Source organism: Lycium barbarum, chromosome 3, assembly GCF_019175385.1.
Source record: "Lycium barbarum isolate Lr01 chromosome 3, ASM1917538v2, whole genome shotgun sequence".
Lineage (NCBI taxonomy): Eukaryota > Viridiplantae > Streptophyta > Magnoliopsida > Solanales > Solanaceae > Lycium > Lycium barbarum.
In genome coordinates this window covers 40905758-40926132 of record NC_083339.1, presented here as the reverse complement: position 1 = coordinate 40926132, position 20375 = coordinate 40905758, and the positions used below count along the sequence as shown (strand labels likewise).

The 20375-nt window shown below is 39.6% G+C and overlaps 1 protein-coding gene across 1 annotated transcript; it reads left to right on the top strand.

The window, feature by feature from the left end:
- The first annotated feature begins 16154 nt into the window (after window positions 1-16154).
- Window positions 16155-17636, top strand: LOC132631048 (non-specific lipid-transfer protein 1-like). Its single transcript, XM_060346648.1, has 2 exons — window positions 16155-16565; window positions 17376-17636. The coding sequence occupies exons 1-2, from the start codon at window positions 16231-16233 to the stop codon at window positions 17383-17385; spliced, it is 345 nt and encodes a 114-aa protein (XP_060202631.1). The 5' UTR covers window positions 16155-16230; the 3' UTR covers window positions 17386-17636.
- Window positions 17637-20375: the final 2739 nt, after the last annotated feature.

Here is a 20375-nt window from a genome sequence, read left to right as displayed (position 1 = left end):
AGAACATATCGCAATCATAAGACGGGACAGGGCCCCGTCATACTCTGAACAAAGTACATATCCAGATAGCAGTGACAGACTGTACCAAAAGATGGGCTCTGTAGAAGAGAGCGCCCCAAATAGCAGAAATAGGATCCTAAACGTGTGGATCAGCGAACCTGTCGTCAGTACCTGCGCGGCATGAAAACGCAGCCCCCGAAGAAAGGGGGTCAGTACGAAATATGTACTGAATATGTAAAGCGGAATCACAGAAGTCAAATCATAATGGTTACAGAAAATGAGTACAGAATCCAGAGTGTCAAATGCATATTTCCAAAACAGACAGAATGCGTACAGAAACATATGTCATATCATATCATATCCGGTCCCTGACACGGGACTCGGCAGACAGAATGTGGCCACCCTCCCGACGCTGGTGCCACTATACAGAGGAATCGGAAAAAGGGGCGTGGCCCCGTATCATATAATGTCATATCAAAATGGCCATACAGATCAGATCAGAATAGGCGGACATGGCACATCATACTCCACAGACCCATGTACGCGTATACCTGCCCCCTCACATCAGGACGCGGCGAACAATGCAGAGAATTACGCTTGACAACATATCCTGGCCCGGGCTCAGTGTGGGAAACATTGGGACATCCACGAATGGAGTAGTGAGAGACTAATGCAATTTAAAAATATAATAAATGTTTTCAAAGACTCGATGAAGCGTATCAAAGACAAACAAATCCAATGGGGTCGGACGGAATCATAATAAATGTATTTCGGATATCATAATAAATTACAGAAGTATAACTTTCCCGAAGTCATTCCGAGTGTCAAAATAATTTATAATATTTAACAGAATATTTAAAATAATATTCGTTAAGCGATTAGTAGGGTAATTAAAACATTTCTTTCAAAAATCGCTTAAAAAGGAAGCTTTAACACATTAGGGGCAAAACCGTAAATAGCGGGCCCGCCTTGGGACAAACAAGGCGGCGGGCTCAAATTGTGCCCTCTAAGCATATAGTATCACCGAAAAAGGTTATACAAACATTCTATGACTTTCTGAATAATTTAGAACAAAATTGCATAATTTCAGAAAAAGCGTATCAAAATGGTTCAATTCTACTGAAGGAAAAACTGAAATTTTGTCTTGCGGATTCCGAGGGCCAAGAGGTCCTTCGAGGCCCGGATCCGACCCTAACACACTAGGGGCATGCCAAGGGAAGAATTGGGGTTGCTTTACATACCTTTCGCGCTCCTTAAGCCTTTCCAAACTCACTTCCCGTTTCGTCGAAAAACTGCAATTGGTCAAGTTTACCAATTGTGAATTATTAATGCCATTATTTCAACTTTAAGCATATTTGGCTACCGAAATTTCGGCAGCACTTCCCCTATACATATGACACCCCGAGAATTCAACTCGGCTATAAATCATCAACAACAACCCAAACGACAACAACAATATCAACAATGAACATTAAAAACACAAATATCCTTCAACTAGTCATTTTTCTCACAAGTTGACATAATCTTCAATTCAACCCAACTTTCAACTAAGATCAATAATTTCATATTCAACAACCATCATGATCATCACCATATAGTTCTAGAAACATTTCATATCGTTTTCCTTAAGATATACACTCGATATACATGATATACAATCTTCCGCCAAAATCATAACTTATGCAAAACATCAAATCTTTGGCATACAACTTCATAACAAGTTTCCAACTTCCAAATTCATCAACCATAATCATAATTCACATCTTAACAACTTCATTTCCATAATATCACAAAATTATTCTAAAGTGACATAATCATCTACATTCCAACTTCAACCAAAATTCATTCAACTTTCATTCCCAATATAATTTCCATCATAACCACAACTAGAATGCAACATAAAATTCAACTCATATATGTATACAACATATATACACCCATGGCTACATATATATATACATACCCACTTTGCAAACTTCCTTATTTCCATAATTTCTACTCATTTCCACATACCACAACATAAACAAACCTTCATAACATAAGAAAAAGGAATTGATTCTTACCTTTTTCTACAAACTTCTTCACTTGAACAAGTTGTCAACTTGAAGAAATAAGTGCTCCTTCTTCCAAAACAATTACACCAAGTTGTAGAGGACACTTAATTTAGTAGGAATTCAACAAGAAAATAATTTTAGAGGCAAGATTTTGAGGGGTGATTTTTCTATGGCCAAACCCGAAATGCGCTCTTTTTGTTCTTGTTTTTCTCTTGTTTTTCCTCCTATTCTTTCTCTTGAAAGTTCTATGGAATTTGGATGATTAAGTGGTCTTTTATTCATTGACCACATGACTTAATTCCATGGGCTTGGATCCTTTTTATGGACCATGGCCGAATGGCTCCTCACTTGGGCCTGAATTTTTTTTTTTTCATTTTTTTGGGCCAACTCGGTTGGTCCCGAGTTGGGCCTAGCCCACTGACCTTTCGACCTTAAAACGTTCATATCTCCTTGTACCGACGTCACCTGGGAACCCACGACCTATGGATGGAAAGCTAATTCAATTATCTACAACTTCTATTTTAAGGTATTTTCGAAATTCCAAACTTACAATACAGTTTTTGCCCCCCAAAGTCAGGTCACCCGAAAACGTTTTCTTAAAAATATTCGTTTGGAGGGTTTCCACTTTGATTTGGTCCAAAGGTACTTCATGAGTTGTGTTTAACTTTACATATGTGATTCATATGACTTTTCAGATGTTCCAAAAAAAATCTCGGTATGTGGGCCCCACCCCAGCAGATGCTCCGAGGTTCAAAAATACGGGATATAACATCCTCCCCCCCTTTAGAACATTCGTCCTCGAATGTTAAATTAATCTCATAGGGTTTGAAAATACTTTGGGGGAGTTCATGTTTACAGACATCACATATGACACACGATTGATATTGGAATAAATTAAAGCAGGGATTTAAGGTTACCTGTGGGTATAGAGAACAAATGAGGATATTTCTTCTTCATTTCCTCTTCGGCCTCCCATGTCATTTCCTCCCTATTATCGTTCCGCCACAGTACCTTAACAGAGGCTACATCCTTATTCCGAAGCCTCCTTACCTGACGATCCAAAATAGATACGGGCTGCTCCTCGTACGATAGTTGCTCCGTCACCTGAATATCATCAGCAGGAAATATTCTAGAATGGTCACCGACGCATTTACGAAGCATAGAGACATGAAATACCGGATGTACCGCTTCCAAATCAGATGGAAAATCTAGCTCATAGGCGACATTTCCAGTTTTTCGAACAATCTGATAAGGCCCAATATAACGCGGACTGAGCTTACCCTTTCTGCCGAACCGCATCACGCCTTTCATAGGCGATACCTTCAGGAATACCCAATCGCCTACCTGAAACTCCAACGGTCGACGCCGTTTATCCGCGTATGACTTCTGTCGGCTCTGGGCTGCCAACAGTCGCTCCCGAATAAGTTTTACCTTGTCCACGGCCTGCTGGACCATATCTGGGCCAATCAACTCTGACTCGCCAATATCAAACCAGCCAATCGGCGATCTGCATTTCCTGCCATATAGAGCCTCGTACGGAGCCATCTGGATGCTGGAATGGTAACTGTTATTATATGCAAACTCAATCAATGGCAAGTGATCATCCCAGCTGCCTCTGAAATCAATAACGCAGGCCCGCAACATATCCCCCAGCGTCTGTATAGTGCGCTCGGCCTGTCCGTCGCTCTGAGGATGAAAGGCTGTGCTCAGACTCACCTGAGTCCCTAGACCCTCCTGAAACGACCTCCAGAAACGCGCTGTAAACTGGGCGCCTCTGTCAGAAATAATAGATATAGGAACTCCGTGAAGCTTCACAATCTCTCTAATATAGAGCCTGGCATAATCCTCGGCGGAATAAGTAGTCCTGACGGGAAGAAAATGGGCTGATTTCGTCAGCCTATCAACAACGACCCAGATGGAATCATACTTCCGTGGAGTGCGAGGCAAACCTGTAATGAAGTCCATATTAATAACCTCCCACTTCCAAGTCGGGATTTCCATCTCCTGCAACAGTCCACCCGGCTTCTGATGCTCAATCTTGACCTGCTGACAATTAGGGCACTGGGCGACGAACTCTGCAATATCCCGCTTCATGCCGTCCCACCAGTATAAGCATCGGAGATCATGGTACATCTTCGTAGACCCAAGATGGACCGAATAGTGAGCATAATGTGCCTCGCTCATAACCTGCTGCCGAAGGCCTGCAATATCAGGTACACACAACCTGCCTCTGTATAACAAAGTACCGTCCGGTGAAAACTCGAACGGAGTCCTCTCCTTATCATAGGCTGTGTCCCTGTACTGAGCTAAGACAGGATCTTCGTATTGACGCCGCTTAATATCGTCCCTGAGGGATGACTCAGAAACCCCTCGAACAGAAATCCGTGTATCTCCAGAATCGGCCAGACGAACCCCGAGACTAGCCAACTGCTGAATATCACGGGCTATCTCTCTCCTGTCTGGCTGTAAATCGGCCAAACTGCCCATAGACTTCCGACTGAGCGCATCGGCAACAACATTAGCCTTACCCGGATGATACAGAATATCCACGTCATAATCTTTCAGAAGCTCCAGCCACCTCCGCTGTCGCAAATTAAGCTCTCTCTGCCTGAAAATATACTGGAGACTCTTATGATCAGTATAGATATCCACATGAACGCCATATAAATAGTGTCTCCATATCTTCAGAGCATGAATTACCGCTGCGAGCTCCAGATCGTGGGTAGGATAATTCTTCTCATGCTGCTTGAGCTGCCGGGAAGCATACGCTATAACTCTGCCATGCTGCATCAATACACAGCCCAACCCCATGCCAGAAGCGTCACAATAAATAACATACCCGTCCGGTCCCTCTGGAAGAGTCAGAACTGGGGCTGTAGTCAGCTTCTCCTTCAGCAACTGGAAGCTCCGTTCACAAGCGTCAGACCACAGGAACTTAGCTCCCTTCTGAGTCAACCTTGTCAAAGGCGCTGAAATCGAAGCAAACTTCTCCACAAATCTCCTGTAATAGCCTGCTAACCCCAGGAAACTGCGTACCTCTGTGGGCGTCGTAGGTCTGGGCCAATTCTTCACGGCCTCAATCTTCTGTGTGTCCACCCGGACACCATCAGCTGCAATAACATGCCCCAAGAAAGCCACTGAAGACAGCCAAAATTCACACTTAGAAAATTTCGCATATAATTTCTGATGCCGGAGTACCCCTAATACCGATCTCAGATGATCTGCGTGCTCCGCCTCAGACCGGGAAAAAACCAGGATATCATCAATGAATACAATTACAAACATATCCAAGAATGGCCTGAATACCCGGTTCATCAAATCCATGAATACTGCGGGGGCATTAGTAAGCCCAAAAGACATAACCCTGAACTCGTAATGCCCATATCGGGTCCGGAAAGCTGTCTTAGGGATATCGGCCTCTCGTACTCGCACCTGGTGGTAACCGGATCGAAGATCTATCTTCGAAAAACACTTAGCGCCCTGCAGCTGATCAAACAAATCATCAATCCTGGGGAGGGGGTATTTATTCTTTATAGTTACCTTATTCAGCTGCCGATAATCAATACACATACGCAGCGACCCGTCCTTCTTACGCACAAATAATACCGGGGCTCCCCAAGGCGAAGTACTGGGTCTGATGAAGCCCTTATCCAACAAATCTTTCAGCTGCTCCTTCAACTCCTTTAATTCAGCAGGCGCCATTCTATACGGAGGAATAGAGATAGGCTGAGTGTCTGGGAGTAAATCAATAGAGAAATCTATCTCCCGCTCTGGAGGAAGACCTGGAAGCTCGTCGGGGAAAACATCTGGAAACTCATTAACCACGGGGACTGACTAAAGTGTCGGCGTCTCTGCGTCCAAGTCTTGCACCCGTACCAGATGATAGATATAACCCTTTCTAATCATTTTCTTTGCCTTAAGGTATGAAATAAACTTACCTTTCGGCGATGCTGTATTTCCAGCCCAATCTAAAACTGGCTCCCCGGGAAACGGGAAGCGAACCACCTTATTCTGGCAGTCAACATTAGCATAACAGGAAGCTAGCCAGTCCATACCCATAATAACATCAAATTCAGTCATATCTAACTCTACCAGATCTGCCTTAGTATCACGGCCACATACAATCACAGAACAGTCTTTATAAACCTGTTTCGCTACAATAAAGTCCCCTATCTGTGTGGCTACCTCAAATGGCTCTATAGGTTCAGACATAATACCAATTTTACCGGCAACAAGAGGTGAAATATATGATAAAGTTGAACCTGGATCAATTAATGCATACACAGACCGAGAGAAGACCAATAAAGTACCTGTAACGACATTAGGAGATGCCTCCTGATCCTGGCGGCTGGCCAAAGCATAAATACGGTTCGAAGGACCGCTAATACCAGAAGCTCCACCACGGCCTCTGCCGCGACCCGCTGGTGCCGAAATACCCTGCCCCGTAGGGCGCATAGCCACTGACGAAGATGAAGACCCAGCGGCTGATCCGGTAGGCTGCGCTGCACCACCCGAACTACCCTTATACGGGCAATCTCTCACAGAATGGCCCTGACGGCCACAAGAAAAGCATGCACCGGTGGCTCTGTAGCACTCTCCCGTATGGTATCTGCCGCAAAAAGAACACTGAACCCTGGGTGGCCTCATCTGACCAGAACCCCTATCTGTCCGCGAACCTGAAGCCCTGGAGCTCTGGCCTGCTCCTGAATACCATGGGCTATCGAATCTGTGACCTGCAGGCTGGGGAGGCGCGCTCTGCGCCGGCTGAGATGAAAATCTGCTAGGCTGCTGCGGCTGTTGGGGCTGTCTGCCCCGAAAGTCTCCAGATGACCTGGCCCTCTTGGGCTGTCTCCGATCCTGGCCCCTGTCAGGCTGGTGTCCTCCTCTGCCCCGATCCTCCATGCCCTGGGCATGGGCCTGGATACGGGCAATGTCCATACCGGGCTGAGCAGCCAATACTAAGCAGCTATCAACAAAATACCGATCCAGCCCCATAATATATCTATGCATCCGGTCCGCCATAGTAGCCACCACAGTAGGTGCATATCGGGCCAAGGAATCAAACTCCAAACTATAGTCCCGAATACTGCGGCCCTTCTGCCTCAATAATAAGAATCTATCAGATCTGGCTCGTCGCAACTCTGGGGGCAGAAAGTGTCCAAGAAATGCCTGAGAAAAATCGCCCCAAACTGCTGGAGGAGCGTCGTCCCCCCTGGATAGCCCCCATGACTCGTACCAGTTTGCCGCCACATCATATAACCGGTACGAAGCTAACGCGACTGACTCTGTCTCGGAAGCATTAATCAAATCTAGAGTGTGTCGCATCTTCCTGATAAACTCCTCAGGATCCTCTTCGGGATTTGTCCCGAAGAACTCTGGAGGGTTACAAGTCAAAAACTCACGGGCTCTCGAACTATCACGCCTGACTGCCCGGTCACCTCCCAGTCCATGCCCCTGAACCTGCCCTGCCACAAGTCTAGTCAGCAACTGGACTGCCTCCCTCATAGACTGATCCTCAGTGCCTGGCCGTGGAGCTGGAGGCTCAGGTACTGGAACTGCGGGAGCTGGCAGTGGAGCCGTCCCCCGATCTGCAGCTACGGCTGCCCCAATCTCCTCCACGAGTGGCAGTGTAGAAGAACCCTCTGTCTGGGGCAAAGTCTCCGGAGCAATATATACCTGGGCCCTGGTAGTCCTCTGGACCCGGCTAGTCTCTCCTACGGCAACTGACTTGGCCTTTTGGGCCGCTGTCGCCTTTTTTGGAGGCATATCTGCAAATATAGCCACTCGTTAGGAAGGGGTCATCCTGATAACACAGCTCTATCGCACGATCTAAGACAGAAAGAAGGGTAGTATCCTAAATTCCCTGTAGCCTCCTGTTTATAGATGTGGTGCACAACACACCGATAAACAAGACTCTGCTAGACACGGTCTGTGGACATTCCGAGGACGAACCGCTCTGATACCACTTTTGTCACGACCCAACCCCGTGGGCCGCGACCAGTGCCCGAGCTGGGCACCTATACGTACTCGATACCCCAAATTAGCATATTAACAGAATAATAATATAATAATAATATTAGTGGTCGCTACAGAACTTAGCAGAAAAGCAGACTTGGCACACATAGGCCGATAAGGCCATCACAGAACAGAATATCCCAAACATATGTACAGAACCCACACAGATGTATCCACAGACCTCTACAGAACATATCGCAATCATAAGACGGGACATGGCCCCGTCATACCCTGAACAAAGTACATATCCAGATAGCAGTGACAGACTGTACCAAAAGATGGGCTCTGTAGAAGAGAGCGCCCCAAATAGCAGAAATAGGATCCTAAACGTGTGGATCAGCGAACCTGTCGTCAGTACCTGCGCGGCATGAAAACGCAGCCCCCGAAGAAAGGGGGTCAGTACGAAATATGTACTAAATATGTAAAGCGGAATCACAGAAGTCAAATCATAATGGTTACAGAAAATGAGTACAGAATCCAGAGTGTCAAATGCATATTTCCAAAACAGACAGAATGCGTACAGAAACATATGTCATATCATATCATATCCGGTCCCTGACACGGGACTCGGCAGACAGAATGTGGCCACCCTCCCGACGCTGGTGCCACTATACAGAGGAATCAGAAAAAGGGGCGTGGACCCGTATCATATAATGTCATATCAAAATGGCCATACAGATCAGATCAGAATAGGTGGACATGGCACATCATACTCCACAGACCCATGTACGCGTATACCTACCCCCTCACATCGGGACGCGGCGAACAATGCAGAGAATTACGCTTGACAACATATCCTGGCCCGGGCTCAGTGTGGGAAACATTGGGACATCCACGAATGGAGTAGTGAGAGACTAATGCAATTTAAAAATATAATAAATGTTTTCAAAGACTCGATGAAGCGTATCAAAGACAAACAAATCCAATGGGGTCGGACGGAATCATAATAAATGTATTTCGGATATCATAATAAATTACAGAAGTATAACTTTCCCGAAGTCATTCCGAGTGTCAAAATAATTTATAATATTTAACAGAATATTTAAAATAATATTCGTTAAGCGATTAGTAGGGTAATTAAAACATTTCTTTCAAAAATCGCTTAAAAAGGAAGCTTTAACACATTAGGGGCAAAACCGTAAATAGCGGGCCCGCCTTGGGACAAACAAGGCGGCGGGCTCAAATTGTGCCCTCTAAGCATATAGTATCACCGAAAAAGGTTATACAAACATTCTATGACTTTCTGAATAATTTAGAACAAAATTGCATAATTTCAGAAAAAGCGTATCAAAATGGTTCAATTCTACTGAAGGAAAAACTGAAATTTTGTCTTGCGGATTCCGAGGGCCAAGAGGTCCTTCGAGGCCCGGATCCGACCCTAACACACTAGGGGCATGCCAAGGGAAGAATTGGGGTTGCTTTACATACCTTTCGCGCTCCTTAAGCCTTTCCAAACTCACTTCCCGTTTCGTCGAAAAACTGCAATTGGTCAAGTTTACCAATTGTGAATTATTAATGCCATTATTTCAACTTTAAGCATATTTGGCTACCGAAATTTCGGCAGCACTTCCCCTATACATATGACACCCCGAGAATTCAACTCGGCTATAAATCATCAACAACAACCCAAACGACAACAACAATATCAACAATGAACATTAAAAACACAAATATCCTTCAACTAGTCATTTTTCTCACAAGTTGACATAATCTTCAATTCAACCCAACTTTCAACTAAGATCAATAATTTCATATTCAACAACCATCATGATCATCACCATATAGTTCTAGAAACATTTCATATCGTTTTCCTTAAGATATACACTCGATATACATGATATACAATCTTCCGCCAAAATCATAACTTATGCAAAACATCAAATCTTTGGCATACAACTTCATAACAAGTTTCCAACTTCCAAATTCATCAACCATAATCATAATTCACATCTTAACAACTTCATTTCCATAATATCACAAAATTATTCTAAAGTGACATAATCATCTACATTCCAACTTCAACCAAAATTCATTCAACTTTCATTCCCAATATAATTTCCATCATAACCACAACTAGAATGCAACATAAAATTCAACTCATATATGTATACAACATATATACACCCATGGCTACATATATATATACATACCCACTTTGCAAACTTCCTTATTTCCATAATTTCTACTCATTTCCACATACCACAACATAAACAAACCTTCATAACATAAGAAAAAGGAATTGATTCTTACCTTTTTCTACAAACTTCTTCACTTGAACAAGTTGTCAACTTGAAGAAATAAGTGCTCCTTCTTCCAAAACAATTACACCAAGTTGTAGAGGACACTTAATTTAGTAGGAATTCAACAAGAAAATAATTTTAGAGGCAAGATTTTGAGGGGTGATTTTTCTATGGCCAAACCCGAAATGCGCTCTTTTTGTTCTTGTTTTTCTCTTGTTTTTCCTCCTATTCTTTCTCTTGAAAGTTCTATGGAATTTGGATGATTAAGTGGTCTTTTATTCATTGACCACATGACTTAATTCCATGGGCTTGGATCCTTTTTATGGACCATGGCCGAATGGCTCCTCACTTGGGCCTGAATTTTTTTTTTCATTTTTTTGGGCCAACTCGGTTGGTCCCGAGTTGGGCCTAGCCCACTGACCTTTCGACCTTAAAACGTTCATATCTCCTTGTACCGACGTCACCTGGGAACCCACGACCTATGGATGGAAAGCTAATTCAATTATCTACAACTTCTATTTCAAGGTATTTTCGAAATTCCAAACTTACAATACAGTTTTTGCCCCCCAAAGTCAGGTCACCCGAAAACGTTTTCTTAAAAATATTCGTTTGGAGGGTTTCCACTTTGATTTGGTCCAAAGGTACTTCATGAGTTGTGTTTAACTTTACATATGTGATTCATATGACTTTTCAGATGTTCCAAAAAAAATCTCGGTATGTGGGCCCCACCCCAGCAGATGCTCCGAGGTTCAAAAATACGGGATATAACAGCAACCTGACTCTAAAACATTATAAAAGGGGGCTTACCCCCTCATTTTTCATCCAAACACCTCTCAATACCCCCAAACTCTCTGGAACTTTCCCCCAACTTTCGGTTATAAAATTTTAGTACGAATTAAGTGGAATCTTCGGGTTTAGGTTCGAACAGAGTAGAGTTGCTATTATATTATCGTATTGTAAGAAATCTGGGCTTGATATCATGGTGAATATTGAAGATATTTCGGTTCTAGCGAGAGCAAGGTATGAATCTTTCCTTATTGATATTGATTTATGTTTATTTACGGAGATAAAGTTATTAAATAATCTTATAACTAATTTGTGGGTTGAGTAATTGGATAAACATCGTGTGAGATGTTTTATGGAATATTTTTGGCATGGATGATGATGTCATTGGCATTAGAGTTGTTGTTGTTGTGTTGGTTGTTGGCATTATGATTTTGGACTAGGGATATAAACAGGGGAGATGCTGCTCGAATTTTGGCAAATTCTAAAGGGGTTTAATTTGAAGACTTAAGATAAGCATATGACGATAAGCCTAACGATAGTATAAATTCTCTTGAATGTAGATTTATGAGCTTGGGAGGATAAGCTTTAAGTAGTAGGAGACCAAAAAGGTATGTTAAGGCTAGTCCCTTTCTTTCTAAAAGCATGATTCTTTTCTTATGAACCCATACATGTTTTCCATATTATTCTTATTCCCAAAAATTAGAAGTTCATGATTCTTAGAGTTTCTTATGATGCTAAAGGTAAGTATGTTCCATCATGATGATGATGATGATTCTATTTTTGGAGATTCCAAAGCTTATGGATGTGATGCTATTATGAGATTATTGAGCTTATTTCATGATTTCCTTGATTTTATCCATTGTTGTTGATCTCGCCTCCTAATACTTGTTCCTTCGAGGTGAGATATAGCGATGATGATAATTCCATTTCCAATGCTATCCAAGTTCATCGATCTTGATACTCTTATGACACTATCAATCTCATCTTATGATAGTTGATCCTTTAAGGAAAGATATGGTGATAATGATAATGATGATGATGTGTTTTTATTTATGTACTCTTATATATGTATATATATAGTCATGTGTGTCACCGAGTCCCAAAAGGGATGGGTACAGATATGACCGAGTCTCGAAAGGGCCGGGTACAGATATGATGGAGTCCCGAAAGGGCCGGGTACAGATATAACCAAGTCCCGAAGGGGCCGGGTACAGATATTACCGAGTCCTACTATGTCCGGGTACCGATATTGTATAGGTATGTATGTGGATATGTGAAAGGTTTCATCTAGAAAAAGGTTAAGTAAGCATGATGGATGTCTTAAAGGGTATCACGAGGTATAAATGGTTCTTTTTATCTTATGCTATTCTTCGTGCTTTCTAGTCCCTTTATTTCAAAAGGCATGATTCCTATGTTATGATTCCATACATAATTTCCGTAACATCCTTATTCTCAAAAGTTTGAAGTTCATGATTCTCAAAGTTTCTATGATACTAAAGATAGATGTTTTCTACAATTACAATGATAATGATGATCCCATTCTAGAGATTCCAAGTTTATGGTTTTGATGCTATTATGAGGTTATTGAGCTTATTCCATGATTTTCTTGATTTTATTCATTGTTTTTTATCTCACCTTATGATAATTGTTCCTTCAAGGTGAGACATAGCGATGATGATTGTTCCATGAGATAATCGGAGGTTACTGACCTTACGTCACTCCGATAGAATTATAGCTTTTAATTGGGCTCTCATGCATGCTTGATATATATATATATATATATATATATATGTGTGTGTGTGTGTGTGTGTGTGTGTGTGTGTGTGTGTGTGTGTATGTATGTATGTATGTATGTATTTTAATAACACCGTGCCTATATGGCCGGGCAGCACCACTAGTGGGCGGCGTGCGATGATTACCCCGGACACAGGCTAATGATGATATATGGATATATCACATATGTATGAAAAGTGTTTTCTTTAAAAAGTTGAGCATGCATGATATCCGCCTTAAGAGGTAATTAGACGTACAAGTTATCTCCTTACCTTATGTTATGTTCTGTTACTCGTGTTATGTTATTATTCATGCCTTACATACTCAGTACATTGTTCGTACTGACGTCCTTTTCTTGTGGACGCTACGTTCATGCTCGCAGGTAGACGGACCTGATCCTTAGAAGCTTTATTAGCGGAGATTCAGAAAGGCTCTAATCATCCCGGAGCTGCAGCTTATTGGTACTTCTCTTTTGTGTATATACTTGGGCACGGAGGAGTCCTGCCCCGTCCTTATGGATTCCTGTATTCTATACATAGAGGCTCGTAGACAGATACATATACCTAGATATTCCATATCCTTATCAGTGCATATTGTTGTATAGTATTTAGACCGCCTTGTTGGCTTATGTTTATGGGCATGGTTATTGATGATTACATAAAGATGTGCCATTATCTTGTGATACATGTCCTTACAGAGTATGACACACATGATCTAGCTTATGGCGTACCTAGAAATGATTAAGAGATGTATGTTTAGAGGAACTCGGTAGGTTAGCTCCGGGTGCCCGTCGTGGCCCTCTAATTAGGTCGTGACAAGATGCACTGGTTGTTATTTTATCAATCTTCTTATTCGGGCAATCCCTCTCAAAGTGACCCTTTTGATGACAACCCCAACATTCAGCATCCTTCCTACTCACCCTTTTCCTTGACTTTGACCTAGTTAGTGATTTGCCTCTCCCTCTTTGGCTCGAGCGACCTCTAACCGTCGAACCCTCACCATGGTCCTCTTTCTCACCATTGTTGATATGGTTTCTTAATTCATCTAAATTCAATGCATGTCTTACCATCTGTAACGTGACCACCTCCTTACTGTACATCATTAAATTAACTATGTCTTTGTACGCCGGTGATAATGAAAATAGTAGAGTGCACGCTAGTTCTTCATCTCCTACTTTAATATCAGCATGAGTAAGATCCATAGCCAATTTATTAAAAACATCAAGATGATCCTGTAAAGTTGTACCTGTCTTCATCTTGAAGGTGTGTAAACGCTGCCTTAACAACATTCTAGTTGTTATTTCTTCTGGTAGAGATCTTCAAGTTTCTTCCACAAACTCGCAGCTGTTTTCTCGGTACTGACTTCACATAACACACTGTCTAATAAGGATAATTAAATCGTGTTAAACGCATCCATCTCAATCTTCTGCTTCTCGGCCTCTTTCGTATTTTCGGGATACGAGTCGTCCAAAGCATAGACTGATCCTTCTTTCCGTAACAACGCCGTGATCTTGATCTTCCAGATGTTGAAGCTATTACTTCATTGATACCATAGTCTCCTCGTCTCTTAGATCTCATGACCAGTAGACTCTGATACCAATTGTTAGCGCGGAAACGATAAAAACACAGTAATTAACGTGGTTTGGATCGATGTGATCCTAGTCCACGGAGAACGGGCGACACTTTTATTAATATCAAGGGAGAAAGTAAGTTACAAGATTGAATACTCTTAGTTTCTATGTTCTGTCCTATTTAATAAATCCTAGCTAGCATGTATTTATACTACTAGGTCTAATCATTTCCTAGAAAAGATCTAAATCCCAATAACACTCGAAAACCAACAAAGAAAAAAGTTTCCTTTTATTTCTTTCCGCTTTTGAGTAGGAATTGACTTGAATATCTTCTCAACTTCGCAGATGTAATAAAAATCGTGAATACACTCTTTTAGGCGCGTTGAAAAAAAAAAATAAAAATCAACTTTTAAGTTGGGTATTTCCCAACTATTAGTTGTCAAATACTCTAATATGCAATGATTTATTGTTCCAACTGTATTTCTTAAGTATCCTTCTTAATATCTATTCGTATATTTTATCCCAACTGTTTTTTTTTTCCTCTTTAAATACAATGCATATTTTGATCCCCAATTAAAGTATTTCTTCCTCTTTTTTGGAGTCAAATATGCAAACCTTTGTTGAAATTCCATTATTTTAGCTAAATAAAAAGAAGATCTAGCTAAAATATTAAACATTGTATTTTCTAGAGATAAAAAACATGTATCTCATCTTTTCATGCAATTGCTATTTGTTTCAACTGTGCATTTATACCGTTTGAAATTTGTAAAATATTTGGTTGGAATTTCTTTATTTTTTAACCAAAAACTTTTCTTGGCTAATGGAGTTTCCAACTGGTATTTTCTTCTTATTTCTTCTATAGATGAAAGTTTATTTGTTCTAGTTTTATATTTCTTGTTTTCCTAGCCATAAATATGTATAAATAACTTAATAAGAATATCATTATCAGCAGTCAAATAAAAAACTGTAGTCAAAATAATGTTGTTTCAAGTACTTTACAGATTTGGCATGAGAAAGGTTATTCACATAATTAGTGAGCATAAAAAGGTAAAAATACATCTCTCATTCTTAGAAAATGCTATGTGGTCCAAAAAATTCATGTGGCAAGCGTGTATCACACTTCCTGGGCTTAGATCATGTAGAGGCCGGTCAAGGATAGTGAAATATCATATTCAAGAAAGTAATTATGTCAACGTAAAATGCAGGTATACACTAAATATAAATCGTCAAAGTTGAGGAAGGTCCAGATCTATTCTGACTTTCTTTTCTTAACTATTTAACAGAAAAATTATGTTAACACTAAATGGTAACATTAGTCAAACGAATGAATATTAATGGTTTGGTAATTCTATTAGTTGTTTGAGAAAGATGCTGCAAAATTGAAAGAGTGAGATGAAAACAAAATATAGTACTAGCGCTAATACATGAGTAATCAAGATATAAACAATGATATTGTTTTACCTCTCTGTATCTCGGAACAGGAAGGCTTTTATTTACAAGTTACAACAGCAATAGTCAAAAGCACTACTAATAGTCACGTTACCCATACTCCCAGTAAATAATCAGGGTGATATATGTCAGCTTCTGCCCTTCAACGCTAGTTGATACATTCGCCTAATTTCAATGCATTGAACAGAACCCAACTACCAACTACCAACTAATAAATACCCCTATCAAATTCAAATTTTCTCCCTATAAAAACCCTAAGGTCCCAAGAGTTTTTTGTACCCAACACTAGCTCCTACATCTTCACATTATTTCAACAGCTTCATCTTTTTTAATTCCCAAAACAATGGAAATGGCTGGAAAAATTGCATGTTTTATTGTATTGTGCATCGTGGTAGTTGCACCCCATGCAGAAGCCCTAACCTGTGGCCAAGTTACATCCAGTTTGGCTCCTTGTATTCCTTACCTTAGAAACGCTGGACCAATGGGAGGTTGTTGTGGTGGCGTTAAGAATTTGGCGAACGCCGCAAGGACCACACCTGATCGTCAAACTGCATGCAATTGCCTGAAATCAGCAGCGGGTGCTATTTCTGGAATCAATTACAGCAAAGCTGCTGGTCTTCCTGGCGTTTGTGGTGTCAATATTCCTTACAAGATCAGCCCTTCCACTGACTGCTCCACGTATATATATACTTCACCTTCTTTAATTTAATTTCTCTCTTATGCTATCATTATATTCTGACTTGCGCTCTCTCTCTCTCTCTCTAATCCATTTTATATGGTTGTTTTTAATTGTTTTCAAAAGAATGATATCTTTCAAGATATGAAAATTTTATTTCTTCGATTTTTTCATTTTACACTTAATAATATGTTCTTATAGGCATAGAAATGTTAGGCATGTTCAAAATTCTAAGGTACTTATGGGTGTGCAAAAAATGATTCTTTCTTTCTTAAATTTTGAGTTCTATCAAACACTGTCATATAAAATGAAATCGAAAGAGTATTATCTTGTTGTTCTTTCCAAACAAACTGCATTACTATTCATTTCGGGCTAATTTACTTATCATGTTTGTTAACAATAGAACGATATCACGAGATGGACTAAAACTGACCATTCAATAGTGAAATGGAGGTAAAAATATGAGACAGCTTGAGGGATTAAGCTTTAACTAGTTTCTTCCTATTTTACCAATATAAATTGAAGATTTTACTCTTAAGTATTTTTCTAGTCAATACCATGTTTATGATTAAAAATAGAAAAATGTAGTATTAACCTATTATTGATTGTCATCTCAAATTTGAAAGAGGACCGTTTTGAAGGAGCTCTATTATATAAAGAACTGTGGATAATTGTGTAAAGTAAAAACTTTGGTCAATTTTCTTCAATTTAGAGTACTGGAGACAGAATAAAGCACATGATAATGAAGATAATTTATAAAGTGGTACGTGACATCTAGCATGTGTATTGATGTTTTTCATTTTGTGATGCAGGGTCCGTTAAGACTGATGAATAGTCAAATTTACACCGCACAATTTGGTAGAAATGCAATAATGAGGAGAAGAATAAGATGTGGTTGTGTTTGATCCTACTTATGGATCAATTTGTATTTTGTTTCCATTGTTGTCTCTTTTTTCCTTTCTTTTTGTATGTCCCTTTGGAGTTATAGTCGAGTCTAGTCCATTACTATTGTGTCATAAATTGGCGGTTGTATTATGGATCCATAAATCTATTTTAGTTGAATTTCATCGTTATTACTTTTCTCGCATTTTTCTTTCATCATCATTTTATTGGTATTTCAATCTGATTTAAATTTCATCATTATTCTTTTATTTTGGAGTTGTTGTTAGTAAGAAGGGTATTTTTAACAAGAAACTAGAGACAAGGGCATTTTTAAGCAACAAACATAATAGAGGATATATTTGACCTATTTCGAATTGAACAATTAATACCCACATGCTATGTCACAAATGTAATGGGAAAATCAATTAATGACTAGGCGGATCGGGACATCATGTTAAAGTGTTTTTTTTTTTTTTGGTTACATTTAAGTGGTACTGCTAGAATAAGTGATCTTAGTAGTAGAATTAGAAAAACGACTGGCAATCCACTGGATTGAGAATTTTCTAAGATACGATTGCTTCATGTTCTGCTAATAACATTTGAAAAAGCAGTCAGAAAGTATGAAATTTATAAGATCATCTTACCTTTGCTCATTTTAGTTTTATAGAGCGACTACTCGGACAAGCATAATGACGCACATAGTAATCTATCTAGAGAAAAGGGATAATGACATAAATAGCCATCAGGGTGAAACTATTGACACCGGATGACTCAAAAAAACTTAATAGACTTTTTTAGCCTTTATAAACTAATTTCATTTTCCACCGCCGGAAGCTATGCCAACGCTCTCGCTGACGTAGCCAAGTCCAACGGAACCTAGACAAACCACCGCCGACAACGAAAAGCTCGAGAAAATCGTCGACGATGAAACAGTTTCTAAACCCGACGGTGCACAAGTTATGCACCGGAGGACAAGATCTTCGAACTCCTCCGACTAGATCTATGTCGCATGGGTTTTGTTGCTTTGTCGAAGAACGTGCTTTCACCGGAGTTTATGTAAACGCCGTGAAATCATTAGATCTATGGTCGTTTGGTACAGATCTGGCCGGATAAACTTTTCCTACAGTCTCCAATTTTTCTCTGATAATCCTTGTATGTGTATAACTAGTGTATAATAACTGTATAATATGTGTATCATTAGTGCGTATACATTAGACATTGATTATACATTTATTATACACAAATTAGACAACAATGATATATTTTCTACACGCATACTATAGGGATACATATTCTCTATACATATTCTATACACATACTGATATGTTTTGGAAGCTCACAAATCTCTCGTGTTCGCCGGTATGTAGTGGATTAATTACCTCTAGTACTTTCCTTGTTTGTATTTCAATTATACGAACAAACTGTCCTCTTTTTTGCTTATGGAGATTTGATCTATTTAGCATTTTATGAGTACTGGATTGAGTCGGCGGCAGAAAATGAGAGCTTTGCAACCGGTCCTGTGATGATTTGGGTCGGCGGTAACTGGTCCTGTGATGATTGAGTCGGCGATTAAAATCTCTACGAGCGAGGAAATAGACAGAGAGTGTTGCATCCGGTGGCTAAATTTGTTTTATTTTGGGAGAGTGTATTTCGGGTACTTTTTACAAAGAAGGGCTAAAATTTTCTTATTTATTTCCAATGTGTCATGTAGTGTCTTCTTCCCAAACCATACTCCCTCTGTTCCAAAACAAGTGTCGTTTTAGCAAAAGAAATTTTATTTGAAATAATTATTGCTTTAGGAATTCAAGATAATAATATTATTTTTTTAACTATATCCTTATATAAAAGAACTACTTCTTCTTAATATTGCTCAATTCTCAAAAAACATGTAATAAACAGGGGCAACTTAATAAATGATACCTAGTATATAATATTTTCCTTAAATGGGCGAGAAATAAACTAAAAAGATACTCCAGATGATCTGCATGCTTTCAGGGGAGAAATAATTAAGGAAACATTAAGAGCTCCCCAGCTCATCAGCCCAATTTCGGTATATTGATCTAACATGGCTGATCCAGAGCTCAATATTTATTTGGGGAAAGAACGTTGATGCCCCCTGAAAGAAAAAAAAAAATTACCCGCTCATACCTCTTTTACTTTCATGCCCCCAAAATTCTGATATCAACATGTTATATAAATAAACTGAGATGGTTCGTGTTCATTTATTCAAAAGACACACTTTTCTCAAAAAACAATTCTATGATACCATTATCTTATATACATATATTTTGATGGTATCATGGAGGACTGCTTTAATCCTTCAATGAGACACTCCTAAGTCCTCCGTGATATCATCGTGGTATATAGACATACTGAGATGGTGTCATGAAGGACTGCTTCAATCCTTTTCTTAGTCCTCTATGATACCATCATGACATATAAATATACTGCGATGGCATCATGGAGGAAGGATTTTGAGGGAGGGGGTACTCGGGTAAATATTTTCGACTGGTTGGGTAAGAAGCGAAATTAGTTTAGAAGAGGCAGGGGCGGGTAAATATTTTGCATTTTAAGGGTATTTGGTGTTGTTTTCCCTATTCATGAAATATATATATATATATATATATATGATTTTATAAATCCATAAACAAGTATATTACTTTTTATTTTATATGTGTGTATACAATTCTTTTAACAAGTATATATATTACACTAGTATACTATATATGATATTATTTGTTATGTATATAACTATTACTATATACTATATATAATTTTATTTCTTATGTATATTACACAAAAGTTATTATCATGTATATATATATATTTGAGCACATATATTATTGCATTCATATATCAGGTATATTGAAAAAACACACTATAGTATTCATATATTAGGTATGTATTGTATACTATATTAAATATATACA

Coding starts and splice junctions, on each gene's coding strand:
- LOC132631048 (XM_060346648.1), top strand. CDS start 16,231: ATGGAAATGGCTGGAAAAATTGCATGTTTTATTGTATTGTGCATCGTG.